This window comes from Eriocheir sinensis, chromosome 31, assembly GCF_024679095.1.
Source record: "Eriocheir sinensis breed Jianghai 21 chromosome 31, ASM2467909v1, whole genome shotgun sequence".
NCBI classification, from domain to species: domain Eukaryota; kingdom Metazoa; phylum Arthropoda; class Malacostraca; order Decapoda; family Varunidae; genus Eriocheir; species Eriocheir sinensis.
Genome location: NC_066539.1, coordinates 6,164,228 through 6,179,505, shown reverse-complemented (window position 1 = coordinate 6,179,505; position 15,278 = coordinate 6,164,228). Strand labels below are relative to the sequence as shown.

Here is a 15,278-nt window from a genome sequence, read left to right as displayed (position 1 = left end):
TCGGACACAAACATCTCAACATTTATGGGTATGATGCACGCACGCAAGTAGTATCCGCATTAACACACACACACACACACACACACACACACACACACACACACACACACACACACACACACACTTAATGGACTTGTTTACCCAGATGAGTCTCTGAGGAAGGCATACAAAAGAAGTAAAAATTACCACCACCCTTGATTTACGAGGACTCGCCCGTCTCCTCATTCGGGTTCTTGTGGAAGACCAACTTTTTCTCTCAGTTTTTAAAAAATCATGTTGCCTTGTTCCTAATAAATTTAAGTCTCAGGTCCACTTTTGTGCTTAACAGAATGGTGTGCTTAATTTATAATACCTTTTTTACTTATTTCTTACTCTTTTCTCAATTTTATTCTGATATTAACAATGTCTCTACACTTTTTGCTCTTAAATATAAGGTTGCCCCGAGAATTATGTTGAAATTCCAGTTTATCATTAATCCTTTTAGTCGCAAATTAGGAAGATGGAAGTTCAAATTATGGTGATAGATTTATTAGTTTATTTTTTTCTGCCTCATCTTTTATTAAGCCTGTGGTGGTTTACTTTTCTGAAACAAATATACACGACAGGAGCCTTTACAGCATACATATAGTAACTGTTGCGTCATGAGTAGAAACCAAAGGCCGAACAAACATAATAAATAACAGACCGGCACAACGAACACCCTCGGCAGCAGCACCACACAGACGAAATCCTCGTGATCTATGGCTCGTTATTATTAAACTACGCGTCCATTACCCACGACGCATTTATCATTATAGAGACCATTTTACAACCCTTTGTGTAGGTGCAAGGAGAGGCGCCGGGGCAGTAACGTGTGCACAGCAGCCACATAGTCCGGCGGCGGCGCGCGTATTGCATTCTGTTGAGGGCACGGCAGCGACTTCCTTTTAAGAGAAACCTGAGGGTCCTTTAACCCGCAGCACCAGGCGACGACAACCACGCGTCGTCCGGCATCAGGGAGGGAGCAGTGCGCTTTCTGCTCCCCTCCCACGTCCGAGCCTCAGCCCCCTCTCCTCTCCTCTCCTCTCAACCTCCTTTATCACCCTCTCTCTCTACTCTCCTAAGCACTTCTCCATTATCTTTTTCCCTTCACCTTCCTCCTTCATTCCCTTCCCTTTTTTTTCTTAACCCACCCCCATTCTCCCTTCTTTCTCTTTTCGCAGTGCCTCCATCACTCCTCTTCCTTTCATTTTCTCTACTCCATTTTTTCCTCATTTTCTTCACCTCTCCCTTCTCTTCATAATTCCCTCTCCTCTAACTCTCCTTGCTTCTCCTTTTAATTTATTCATATCACTCCCTCTTTTCCCTTCATCCCTTCTCCTTTACACCTCTTCTCTACCTTCAGTCCACCTCTATCATCCACTTCATTTCCTTCATCATCCACTCTCCACCACACCTCCTTTGCCAGTTCCTCTCTCTCCTCAGCCCATCTTTATCACCCCTCTCTTTTCAGAATTCCTCATCCTACCCTTTCTACTCCGCCAAGGCCTTGACTCAGCCCATCTCCATCACCCCCTACCTTGCCTTCCTCACTTCCTTCCCCCACCCCTCCTTCCCTCTCACCTGGCTGAGGGAAGCGCCCAAGGTGACGTGTGACGGCGTGTGGACCCCTCACCCCTCACACTCTCCATACCCCTCCGCCCCCTAGAGGTAGCAGCGGTCAGGGTCTCTTCAGTAGCGGTGGCGATGACGGAGGAGAGGGTGAGAAGGTCGTCCCCCCATACCCACTGTCCCTCCCCCCCCCTTCCCCTCCCAACATTTCCACCCTCAGGCTCCCACACACACTTGACGCGCCGAGCAGCCTCCTCTCACCACCGCCGCCACAACCTGCAGACGCTGGCGGTGAAGCGAGCGGCCGAGACAAAGATAAAAGCTGTGTCTCAATGCTGCTTATGAAATGACACCACTAAGTTTCTCTTGTGTTAAAAACAATGGAAGACTTCGCTTTGACGAGCTTCGAAAGATAATAAAAAAAAAGTTCATGAGACAAGAGTAGGATACAGGAAGGAGTCTAGCCATAAAAAAAACATCCATGCAAGAACGCCGGATGAAGAAAGTACAACCAAAAAATCTTGCTGAACAAGAGCTGTGAGGTAAGTGGGATACAAAAATGTTCAAGGCGGTGGCTGAGTGGTCAGCGTATGGTCATGGTGTACTGGAGAACCCGGGTTCAAGTCCCGCGCGCCACTACAAGCTGACAATTTTCAGTCATCCCCGAGTGGCTTAATACTACCTACATGCTGTCCGGAAGACTCAGACTCTGGCGAAACTCTACAGTGGAGCAAAGATGAATTCCGGGGGAGCAGCAAGACCCAAACGAGATGGCGACACTATAAACACCTGCCTGCACCACGAATGGACTACGGCCGACCAGCAGGCCCCATCAAGATAGCCTACAGGTGCAACTTCATATAAAACTTTTTACTGGAAATTATGTGAGTTTACACCAGCCTCACGGTGTGTGTGTGTATCTCTCTCTCTCTCTCTCTCTCTCTCTCTCTCTCTCTCTCTCTCTCTCTCTCTCTCTCTCTCTCTCTCTCTCTCTCTCTCTCTCTCTCTCTCAGCGATATAATTATTAATGCTAACTCTTAGGCAACGTCACCGCTCATTTCATAAATCGATAGACGTATACGTGTGTGAATCCGATAGACACACACACACACACACACACACACACACACACACACACACACACACACACACACTTAAAAAAGGCATAAAGATATTCATCCTAGTGTGCTCAATATATTAGGAATGTTTTCATTTTCTTTTTTTCAAAAACTTATCACAAATTAACCTAAACACACTATATAACTAATGATGTGACTGACTACTAGGAGATAATGCATCCCAAAACTCAACATAATCCGAAAATTCCTGATGGGGAAAAAAACGTGACGTTAGACAGTGGGGGTGGAGGAGGAGGAGAAAGGTGAAGGTGTGCGGGCGTCGGGTGCCGCGGTGAGGAGGCGGCGGCGGCAGCAGCAGCAGCAGCAGCACACACGCCCGCCTCCCGCGCCAGCCACACTGCCTCTGGCCTCCTGCACCCACCAGCCAGGGTTGCCAGGTCGTCGGCTGTGTTACCGCGTAATCCCACCCCAAAACCCGCACTAAGCCCGCGACCTGAAACTTCAAAATTAGCCCAAAAAACGCCCCATATCTGCATTATCAGTAATGTATCATTTTCAAGACGACTCATGGAGGTATGAAAATGGGGAATATCCTTATTTAATCGCTAAAATACGTACTACACGCATTTACTGATATTGAATTACTACATATATCTAAAATATAAATATGAATAACTAAACACGTTAGAAAGAGCAAAAAAGCTGTGACTATATTCTCTCTCTCTCTCTCTCTCTCTCTCTCTCTCTCTCTCTCTCTCTCTCTCTCTCTCTCTCTCTCTCTCTCTCTCTGCGTTAGTAGCCAAGGAAGAGCCACTTGCTACTAATGACTGGGTCGAGGCATGGAAGCCTTAGGAGCTGGTCAGATGTGAGGAGCTGAGGCAGGTGACAGCCTCAATCTTGCTCCACCCCTCCCTCGCAACCTTCGTCATCTTCAGTCATTACAAGCCCACTGCACAAAATAAGCCTTTCCCACCGTTTTTCACCCTATCGTATTGCAACAGTGGTGTTGATACGTATGCAATATGCCCCTGAATCACTCAGGGACACAATAACGAGGTATTGCTGTGTCGTTGGTTTAGAATAAGTGTGTTAGGTAAAGTTTTTTAACCAAGTCCTTAATACTTAAACCAAAGGATAACAATTTTGTGGGTATTCACCAAGGTCAGGTCTATGGGTGAACAGATGACCTTGCTGCAATGAACAGCCAATACACAGCTATAAATTATCCTTTCTGGGAAAAAAAAATCCATAACATGGGTAGGTGGGCCATAGAAAAAGTCTGACCGGTCAAATTTGACCCGCGTCCCGTGTTTTGCCCACCCATAATCTACATAATTGCCAGGGTGGTCCAAATGTTTTGGATATCAGTCAGCCCAAGAACCAAAGTCATAGTAAAACAGCATCTAATACGCCAAATCGCGATGACAGTTTTCCCCTTCTATCATTCTTGAAAACAGCCCAATTGGGCGGGAAAACCATGGACCTGGCAACCCTGTGACACCAACCATCGCTAACGTGGTGAACTTAAGCACGCACGGACGAACACACTGCTCCTCCCCTTCCCCCCCGCCGTCCAGTGTACCTGCGCTCGCTCACCTGTAGCGGGAGTCGACAGTCGTGCGGCAGACGCCACAGCGTGCACACCGCCTCCCTGCTCCCCGCCTCACCGGCACCCGTCCCCGCGCCCGGGATCCCCTGACTTACGCAGTGAAGTGAACGCTCTCCGGAGCCCGCCGCCGGACGAGCCAGTGTTCAGTGTCCTACACTCTGCTCGCATGAATATTCTTGTGGTGCCCATGAAGAGCTTGAATTTTGTGATGCTTGTGGAGTGTCTGTCTCGCGTGGATTCTAAAGTAATGTTGACGGGAAACAGTGGTTAGTGCTGTGCTCCGCAGAGCCGCTCTGCTGAGGACAGTCAGTGTGCTTTGACGCATCCAGTGACCTCTGCGTGATATTCTCCGCTGGTCAAGTGGTGGTCAGCGCGCAGTGACCCTATCTGACCCTAACTGACCTGTCCAGTGGGAGAGCGGGGTCACGGAGGCTGGATGCGAGCCATGACGGATCTTGACACCCCCGGCGCTGTCGTCTGGCCCAAGTGGTGTTATTCCAGTAAGTCAGCTTGGTATCATTCCCGTAAGTCAACCTTTTTCTACCTTAACTAACCTAAGTGTAGTTTTCCACTAATGCTGGACAGTAGCGCCTCCTACTAGTAGTGCCACAACTCTTGCCGCACTGTGCACCGCACGATGCCAACGAACACATAAATAAATAAAAAATGTTAACTTAAATTTCTTATGTGAAAATTTGACGTGTCTCTCGGTAATCGTTTACTTCGTGTCACATAAAAGAAATCACCGCGTCACGTGTCTCCTCCATAGAACGGAACATTATCATTTATCAGGTGCCTGGAATGAGGCAGCGACACTCCCGCCTCTCACACTCCTAACAGATCAAACGCTTAACAGCACCCAAGAAAATTATCATTATCAAATCAGTGCCTCCAAAATATTACCTGTGGGGGCGCAGAAGAAAAAAGTTACTCAACAGTTCGGCAACCTGCGAAATGTCTGCACATGTGTTTGCACATCGTCTAATAGTATACATATCTTTCCTCTATTGGACGCCAACAGATCTGCCATCAAAAGTCGAGGTAGATGAGATGAAGAACATAGGTGAGTGGGGACAAGAAATCATATAAATCAAAGGTGGGCTGAGTCTGCGGAGCCAGCCCGTCACACACTGGCTGGGCAGGTGTGCGGCTCAGGTGGCTGTGTCTCGTGTTTAGGTGCATGATGAATGGATGCAGTCACTCAGGTGGGACGAGGCTGTGGCCAGGGCCAACGTGTGCTGTAATGTGAACCAGGTTTGCCAATTTAAGAAATTGACACCTTGGTATCGAAAGCTTTTACATGAAGTACTTACAAAGTTTAATATATGGTAAAAATGTTAATTTTGATCATCAGATGATGACATGCCTTTGCCAAAGAAAATGCTAAATGAGGCCTAAGCAAGATTCTGAGCCTGAGATATCAGGTGAATGCGAGGTTAAGTGCTGTGATATTTATGTACTTGGAAGAAAAGCAAAATACTGATGTCGACTATTACGAGTTGTGAATGGACAAAACACCTTATATGAAATTTCAAACAGCTGTTAATTCAACATCAAACATTTAAGTGATGTAGAAATAATCGAAAAATTAAAACAATAATTTAAAACAAAAATCCTCGTTAACACGCCCATTAACATCGCCACAAACAACGACAATATTGTAATAAAAAAGGGTCAAAAAGACGACACAAAAAAACGCAACTGCAAGATTTAAGGGATAGGGGTTTGTTGCACTACCATCATCAACATCAGCAAGTGTTAGCTAGGAAACGTGACCTGTCCAGAACCTCCACCGGCCAGGGACACGAGCAAGGGTCACCTAGGCAAGGGATGTGCTAGGTAGGGTGTGCAAGCGCGGCGGGACGTCCACCGCTAAGTCGGCTTTGATCCGCTTTTACATCAAAGGTTTTGCCTCATTTGTCCCCTAGACGCGGCTGTGAGGCTGAGTTAGGAGAGTTAGCATTGGGAGTTAGGGTTACCCTGCAAATGGTCTTCCCCGTGACCCTCCCTGTACGTAAGCAGCAGAGACTATGTGATGTGTGTGTGTGTGTGTGTGTGTGTGTGTGTGTGTGTGTGTGTGTGTGTGTGTGTGTGTGTAGCAGGCTGTCATAATACAAGATCCTAAGACCATTACGTTGAAGTCGCTCCCTGGCAAGATGATATTACCTCAAACATTCACCTAATTCTTGCAAACATCATCTATACATTGTAGGACATTTGCTTTCCCTTCAAATAGCTGCGTTAGTTGTAAATGTTTTCTGACTACCGATCAAGAGTTTGTGTATATGTCCAGTACCTGAGAGAACATGTGTGCAGGTAGTACTCATAAACTGCTACTACTACTACTGTTACAACTATACTATTACTATTACTTCTATAACTGCTACTACTCACTACGTCTCGAAATTTGTGCTATCCCTTTATCAGACTAAGGTTGCTGGAAAAAGACTAAGAAAATATGTCATTATGTGGGAAACTGTCTTTTTTTCATATGAAGTTAATTTGATTGCTCTCTCTCTCTCTCTCTCTCTCTCTCTCTCTCTCTCTCTCTCTCTCTCTCTCTCTCTCTCTCTCTCTCTCTCTCTCTCTCTCTCTCTTCTATCGTCAGGGAGGAAATCGTGGCATTCAGTGTTCTTAATATTTATTAAGGAAAAATATTACCCCCTTGATGGCTGCCTCCACAGAATTCCAAAATGTTAAGTCCTGTCCGTCATGTTATCTCGCGTCCCTCCGAGCACACACCCTCCCGGGGAAAAAGGAAGAGACAAAATTAAATATAGAGTCGCCAGCACCAACAAAATACCAGACATCCGCCCACCTTTTTGCAAGGACAACAAAGCAGGAAGGGAACTGTGCGATAGGCCCGTCACATACGACTTTGATAACTTGGGGGAAAAAAGGATAAATGGAAAGCCTGCAACGAGTCTGTCACAAAAAGAGACAAAAGAAAAAAAACGAAAAATAGCTTCAAACTTTTGTGAGGACGAAGGGAAGCGAATCTGAGGTAGCTTGAACAGTAAGTGCACATTAATAGGTCGCATATTTATAGCACCTACAACTTGGGAAGAAGTAAAAACGAAAAATATGCAAAAAGTCAACCATCAACATAAGTCAAATCTGACGGACGCTTAATTTTATGAGAATGAAGGAAGTGAAGGTGGAGATGGCTAGACACAAGGTTTTAGTAATGGCGCATCATAAGTCACATAAAACTTTAGTAAGGATGAAGGACGAGAATGTAGAGATAAATATGCGCTTCAAGTTTTAGTAATGGTACAGCAGAAGTCACATAAAACTTTGATAACTTCAGAAAAAAATACCAAAAGGAAAAAGCCCTGCAACGCGTACGCCTCTAGCAAATGAGGGGAAAAAAACTGACAGAATCTTAAAAATATTGTAAGAATGAGCGAAGGAAGTCTGAGGCGGGCCGGACACTCCAGGGCTTAGTGATGGTGCTGCAGGAGGGAAACTCGAGCCCCGAACCGTCTCTTCCGTGACCCCTAAGGTGCCAAGATGTTAGATTAGGTATATATAAGGCGGGCACCAGCAGCAGCGTGGGCGTGAGGGGCGCGGGGGCGTGGCGTGGGCGAAGTCTGAACTCAAAGTGAACACTGGGGGCGGCCACACGTCTGATGCGTTTATTTGTTAACAGCATTGTATGAAGCTTTTTTTTTTTTCTCTCTCTCTCTCCAACATTTCCCTCCTTCCCTCTTTCTTCTATCCTATATTTATCATTTTCCTCCCACATCTCTCTCTCTCTCTCTCTCTCTCTCTCTCTCTCTCTCTCTCTCTCTCTCTCTCTCTCTCTCTCTCTCTCTCTCTTTTTACTTCTTTTTGCTATCCTTTATCTAAATTGGTTTTCTTTTAAGCTTAGAGAATCAAAATTATCATATATAGCTGTGGCTTTACTGCGTGAGGTATTTTGTGAAGTGTTTTATTACTGATGTTTGGCACGAAACTTTACCTAACGAAGCATTGAAAAAGTAAGAAGTAAACACAGTAAAAATACGATACTGTACGTAAACTTTATTAATCTAAAGCAAGTCTTTGTCATCTGCCTGTCTAAAATGTGTATTATCTTCTTGTCTCGACGTCTTCCCTTCCCTGCTCTCCTGGGACCCTTCACACCTAACATTCATCATTCTTCTACAATAACCCTCAACCCTCCATCCCATCACACACTTAGCTCTTCTTAATCCTACAAACGCATATGATCACCCAAGTCAGTGAGTTCCATTCTCTCTCTCTCTCTCTCTCTCTCTCTATATATATATATATATATATATATATATATATATATATATATATATATATATATATATTGTTTAATTATATAGTGCCCACATGTCAACAGATCAGTACTCTCTCTAGCGTTGAAATCACCATCACTGCCCAACATGTTCCCTGCACCAAGCGACAACACTCCACTCACAAACACGCAATACAGATAAAGTAACACTCTTCACCACTCATTTCTAAAAGTTTTATTCTCGTCTATACGTACAGAAGAACACAACTACAGCATATTTTATGGACAAAGTTGTAATAAAGAAACATGAATTTCACTCTACGGGAACGAAGCTACACACTTGACACACGCGCTAGCACACACACACACACACACACACACACACACACACACACACACACATTCACACACGCACACACAATCCTACACGGACCCAATGGCTGCGTGGTTCAGGTGGGTGGCAGTCGTGGCCCCATCAGCTGGTCTTTGCTTGGCCCCGGCTCGTCCCACCTCTACCTTACTCCCTGGCCCGTCCCTCCTGCACCAATATACAATATACTCCGCTACCCCGCGTGCCCTCTGCTGGCCGACAACTTGGCCCCACTGCACCTGCTAAACTAAGCCATCACAATTATTGGCTGTCTTTCAACCAACTGACTAAATAGCTGACTCTCCCTCCCCCAGGCACGGCTGTGGCCTGATGACGCTCACCAGAAAACATCACGCCGTGTCGAACGCGTGCGCGTGTGCGCGCGGGCGTTTGTGTGTGTGTGTGTGTGTGTGTGTGTGTGTGTGTGTGTGTTGAAATCTCACAAGGCACCAGATTCACCTCCTCCCCTTTCCCTGAGGATAAGGAAGTCAGTATCACAAAATGACGAGGTACACTCATACAACTCAGTATAATGAGTCAGTCAAGAACCACACAGTAAGCCGTGATGACAAAAGCAGTTGAATAAATATCACACACAAAATAAATAAATTGTCAAAACGAGGTAACGTGACCGTGATGGAGGTGAGTGAGGTCGCCTCAGATGTAAATGTCGTAACTGTGTACACGCCCGTCCCAGCCGGCGGGGCCACGGGACGCTGCTGCCCCACCCCAGCGTGCCTCGCCTCCCTCGGGTCACGCGGAGCGGGCCCGGGACCACCGAGGCGGGGAGCGGGCCGATGGTTCAGATGGGAATGATATGCGTTGCATGCCATTATTCACAAACATTTTACGGAGGAGCTCAGCAGTCGCTGGCGCATCAGAGCCTCGCCGCCAGGTGGTGTGGTGCATCACCTCCGCCGCCTTAACAAGCGAACCACCGCTGAGTGAGCAAGGCAAGCCTTGTCCCCGCCACAACGATATGAAAGGGGGAAAAAAAGTTTCTGTATAAATCGGTTTCTCCACACATCTATTATTCAGGTGGCGAGAAGGCTGCTGAATTAATCTGAATTGATCGGTCGAGTCGGGTGGGAGGGAGGGTGGGGGAGGGGAAGCAGCTAAATAAGGCGGCCCTCCCAAGACAGCGGTGTCGGAGGCAGCGGCTGGAGGGAGGGCACGAGGCCTAAGGCACGGCCGCTGCACTGCTATACAGTCAATTGATTTACAATCTCTTGTTCCATCTTCAGTACAAGGCAGGAGAGCCTCGACACGCAGGGCGTCGCTTGTGTGGTTCACCCTCGGGGCTCGGAGGCAGGGCGGCCGTGAGCCAAGTAGAGGGAGCCTCTGCCTGCAGGCCGCCCTTGGTCCCCGAGCATCTGGTTCCCCGCCGCTCAGTTTTCGATGCTATCTCTTCACTTAGCCATGAATGGAAGCGTGGCTGGGCGTGTTGCCGGGCACCGAGACTCGTTAAGCAAGGATGCTGAAAGCTGTATCATCCTTAAAACAAACACGCACCTTCTTTTACAGCCAATTTAAATTATAAACAAGTTTTAACCATATAAAAGAGCGCTTAAGAGTTCAATTAATTTACGAGTGCCATGTGCAGGAACAACCACATTTATGAGTTGGGGTAATTATACCTTGAGTCACCCCCCCTCCCCTCCCCCAACACCTCTATTTTTATCTTTCTATCCATCTATATCTATGTATCCTGCCAGAAATGACCCTACACTGCGTCCGCTGCGTAGGTGGCAGTCCACCTGTGCCTGCCTCCCTGCCTCGCCCGGCCAGCCTCACACCCTCACGCCCTCGTCCTGGGTGCAAAAGTAATGGTTCTCGTAGCGCAAACACTAACACCGGCGTCTATTATCCATTGCCAAGTTAAGGCCCCTTGCACTCTAACTCCTGCCAAATATATCCCGATCATGGGTGCTCGCGGTGCTTCCGTTCTCGTGATATCGTGTAAAAACGTCCCAGCTGAGAGTCGCGGGGCAGGTGACAACGATTCTTATGCTAATGGCGAGCGGCGTTTACGAGTCTCCTTGGTGCCCTGGGAGCGAACGCTGAAGGGACGAGGAGGACGTGAACTTTGATCCGGTTTGGTAATATTTTCCTGCGCGTGTGTGAACCTTTGACTTTCTTCCTTCCTTTCTTGGTTTCGTTCCTTCCTTTCTTCCTTTCTCCTCCCTATCTTGACCACATGGGCACTGTAGCCACCACCACCACCACCACCACCTCTACAATCATAACTTCTATAAACACCCTCTCCATCTCTACTATCGCATTCACAACCACCACTGCCACCACCACCTCCTCCACTTTCAGTCACTACCACCCTAGGAACCTGCACTACCACCACTAATATTACTACAACTACTACTACTACCACCATTCCCACTCTATTAAATACTAAGATCTACTCTCCCTCCACTACTGACATTGGTATTACTACTTATACTACCCCCCACCACCATCACCTCCGATTTTATAGCTACTAGTAACATCACAACCTCCACTATCACTACTATTATTACTACTATCACCACTATCACCATCACCTCCCCTCGCATAGTTACTACCACCGCTCCCCCTCCACTACCACCACTGATAGTACTACTCCTACCACCACCGCCATGATGCTAAGTTTCCACCGCACGTACCGATATAAACCTATAAAACCTGAATCAATTTAATGTCTGACGGACGCTTGACAACCCCGCCCTCCGGTGAAGAAAACAGCGCCCTACAGGCTTGAGAGGAGGGGGAGGGAGGGAGGGAGGGAGGGAAGTGGCTGCCTGCCGTTATGTAAGCTCCTTTCATTTAGTTAATACCTGTCTGCGAGGTGTAAAAGGGGCCATCCAGTGCAGGGGAGATTAAATTTATCACTCACATCACCCCTTAAAAACCCTTTGAATGTGATAAATCAAAGTACACCCACCTGACGACCCATCCAGCCCTCCCCCTTTTCACCCCTCCCCTTCATGAGCCCCAGCCGTCCCCAGCAACTCTAAGGGGACTCTGGCTGTTCTACTCTTAACGACTCAATTTGGCTTACTGTCGCAGATCCCCATCTTGATAAGACGCCTCCACATCGCTCCCTTCCCTCGCTCCCTTCTTCCCTTCATCCTTTCATCCCCCCCTTCCTTCCCTCCACTCCTGCACTCCTTCATCCCTCCCTCCCTACCTCCCTCCCCCACCTGTCTCTTATTACCTTGCCGTTCCCATCACAAGGAATGCCAGTGCCAGTGTCCCCTACCAGGTAAAGGAATGCCAACAGGTATTAAACAGCGTCGTTGGCATTACTAATTCTTATTCTTATACTTATTCTTATTTATTCATTTATTATCATTGCTGTTGCTGTTGTTGTCGTTGTCATCAGTGCAAAAAAAAATAACAGCGTCATCAACTAACTTATTTCACCGTGGAAACAAACCTGCCAGCTCCGCCTCGCCTTCGCAGCACATAGCCACGTCCCCAAGTTTAATCAGTGACCAGCCGGGCTTTCAAGGGCTGACCAAGGCAATGTCCGAACGACTTAACCCACGAGAAGACTTTATTGTACTGAAATTAGACTGCCTTAACCGCCCCCTCCCCCTTTCCTTTCCTGCATTCCTTCTCCCTTCTTGTGTTGGTTTGAGTTTTAGACCGTCTTAACACCCCGCTCATATCTCCCTTTTTCTCTCCCTCTCTCTCCCTTTCCTCCTAGCGTCAGTCTGAGTCTTGAGTGCCTCCCTCCACCCCCTCAATACCCCTCTCTAATCTGCCCTTTTCTCTCCCTCTTTGTCATCCTCTCCGTCCCTCCTTTGATCCAGTCGAGGACAGTTCTGCAGATTGGTTTTATTGTGCCGGACTCCGTAACGTCGAGATTATCAGTGCATCAATGGGAGGGAAAGAGCATGAGTACAGAGCATTATAAGAGCATCAAGCTGAGCCGCTGTACTGGTACTTTGTATATACATGTCTGGTAGGATTAACATGATTAGGCTAGTCTCTACGTTTTGTACTAGAAGACGAAAACGGAATAATAGTAATAATAATGGTAACAGTAGTAATGATAATAATACAAATAATAATAATAATAATAATAATAATAATAATAATAATAATAATAATAATAATAATAATAATAATAATAATAATAATAGCGATAATAATGATAAGAAAAATGTAAGAATTAAAGTACCTACACTATGTGCGACTGAGGAGCATGTTCAAACAGAAAAGTCTACGTAAGAACAGCACACAGTTACACGTTACCACCCATCAACGCATCAACGAGAACACCCACGACACAGGCGCCCTTGTGTAACCATCGACACCACTCCGAGATTTTATTAGGAAAATTATTCATCCGCGGCCAAACCCGTGAACTTCTTATCTTAGCACAAAATCTCAATGATGATGAAATGCATGGAAGCAGAGCAAGGCTTGTCCAAGTAAAGTACCAATCTTCCTTTGACCAAAAAGTTCATAATTTATAATAATTCTGTCTTAGCAATATGCCGAGCAACAGGTGGACAAAACTTTATTAAGAATATTATTTACGTGTCAGTAATATACAAGGTTAGTCCGGGTTGTACAGACCATTCACCCAGCCTGTTTGGCACACCAGCCATCCAGTCTAGCCAGTCAACTAACCGAGCGACCTCTCCCCAGCCTGCCGGCATGCCTGAGTCTCATTAATTAGCCAGATTTATACCTTCACACCCGAGATCTGGTGATATGTGGACCAGTATCTATATTCAACGAGCGAATGGTGGGCACAAACTATTGTAAAGTTCACCTGATCGGTATCGCATAACACACACACACACACACACACACACACACACACACACACACACACACACACACACACACACACGTTAAGAAGAGAACAATATGTGTATATAGTCCGCCTTATCACAGTAAATACACAATAAATTCTATTTTTCTGTACACATGTAAACGTAGCACACACCCACAAACACGTGCACATGTATCTAAACACAAGATTTCAGCACATAACGAAATCCTTTCGAAGTATAACATGAAGTGCACACCTCCCAAACCTTCCATCTCCTTTCATTGCCTTCTTTCCTCCTCCTTCTTCTTCTCCTCCTCCTCCTCTTCCTCCTCCTCCTCCTCCTCCTCCTCCTCTTCCTCCTCCTCCTCCTCCTCCTCCTCCTCCACCTCCTCCTCCTCCTCCTCCTTCTCCTCCTCCTCCTCCTCCTCTCCCTTCTCCTGTTCTGCCCCGCGAAACAATGGTTCCCGCCCGGCATTACACGGCCGTCCGAGGCGCCCTGGCGTGGCGTGACCTGTTAAGGATCGCTGAAGGTATCATCAAATTTTAGAGGCCGTGGGTTCCGCGCCGCCCTCCGTGAACGTGTTGATCATTTTGGGGCAAGAACCATCTCGGGGCGGTGGTGGTGTTATCTCCCGCGGGGTCTGAAGCCACTTGCTGAGGGAATCAAGGGCGTGAGGCGTAATGGCCCTCAGCCGTTGATAATAAGTGAAGAATGGAGATAATGGCAAAGAGAAGATATTTTGTACAGAAGTGGCAGAAGGAAACAGTCTCAGGGAGTAAAAAGAAAATCAGGGGCGAGAGGCGGAATGATACAGGTAATGAATGGCTCCCAGGCGTTGATAATAAAGGGCTGTACAGAAGGATCAAGATAATGGGGTGAAGCAGTTTCTATACGCTACAGATATGGCGATAGGAGAGTCTTTGGAAGTTAACAGAAAATTGTATCTTGATAAGAGAACTTGTTCGATGTATTTGTTATTGCTGTTTGATACTAAATATTTTTTCGGAGGAAGTAGTGACTAAAAATAGAAGTTAAAATAGAGTAAATATCTTGTTCGGTTTTGAACTTACTTGTCTTATAATAAATGGAAGAAGAACATCAACACCCAAATAAGAAACAATATCAAGTTACGATGACAAAATAATAACAATAAAAGAATAATAATAATAATAATAATAATAATAATAATAATAATAATAATTATAATAATAAGAATAAGAATAAGAATAAGAATAAGAATAATAATAGAAATAAAAAAATAAGAATAAGAAGAATGAGAAGTCGGAGGAAAAAGCAAAGAAAGAAAGCTGAAACTAGGGCAGAGAGAGAAATAAAGAGGGGTGGAGAGGGGCAGGAGGGAGTGGGGTGGAGAGAGGGAGAGGCAAAGGGTTACGGTGGATGGCCTGCTTCTCCCTCCCGACATTCCAAAACAAAAGGCGATCGCGTGCCTGGTGCGAGGAGAATCTAATCGTATCGAGTTCGCTTACCCTCCATATCTAATCTCGATGGTAAGGGGGAGAAGGAGAGGGAGATATATATTGAGTGTATTAGATTAGGGGCAGCCCAAGTCGACCGTGGAATGATCGTCTTGCATTCC

At 46.3% G+C, this 15,278-nt stretch overlaps 1 protein-coding gene across 2 annotated transcripts in view; it reads left to right on the top strand.

Moving 5' to 3' along the window:
* The first annotated feature begins 4,264 nt into the window (after window positions 1-4,264).
* Window positions 4,265-15,278, top strand: part of LOC127005841 (nascent polypeptide-associated complex subunit alpha, muscle-specific form-like) — a 58,789-nt gene continuing 47,775 nt past the window's right edge. Inside the window, exon 1 of one of the 2 annotated variants that reach the window (XM_050875032.1) lies at window positions 4,265-4,778. In XM_050875032.1, the coding sequence (XP_050730989.1) occupies window positions 4,715-4,778 (64 nt within the window). In that variant the 5' untranslated portion in view covers window positions 4,265-4,714. Of the gene's footprint in view, window positions 4,803-15,278 lie in introns of both variants that reach the window. The other variant, XM_050875031.1, reaches the window with a different exon arrangement.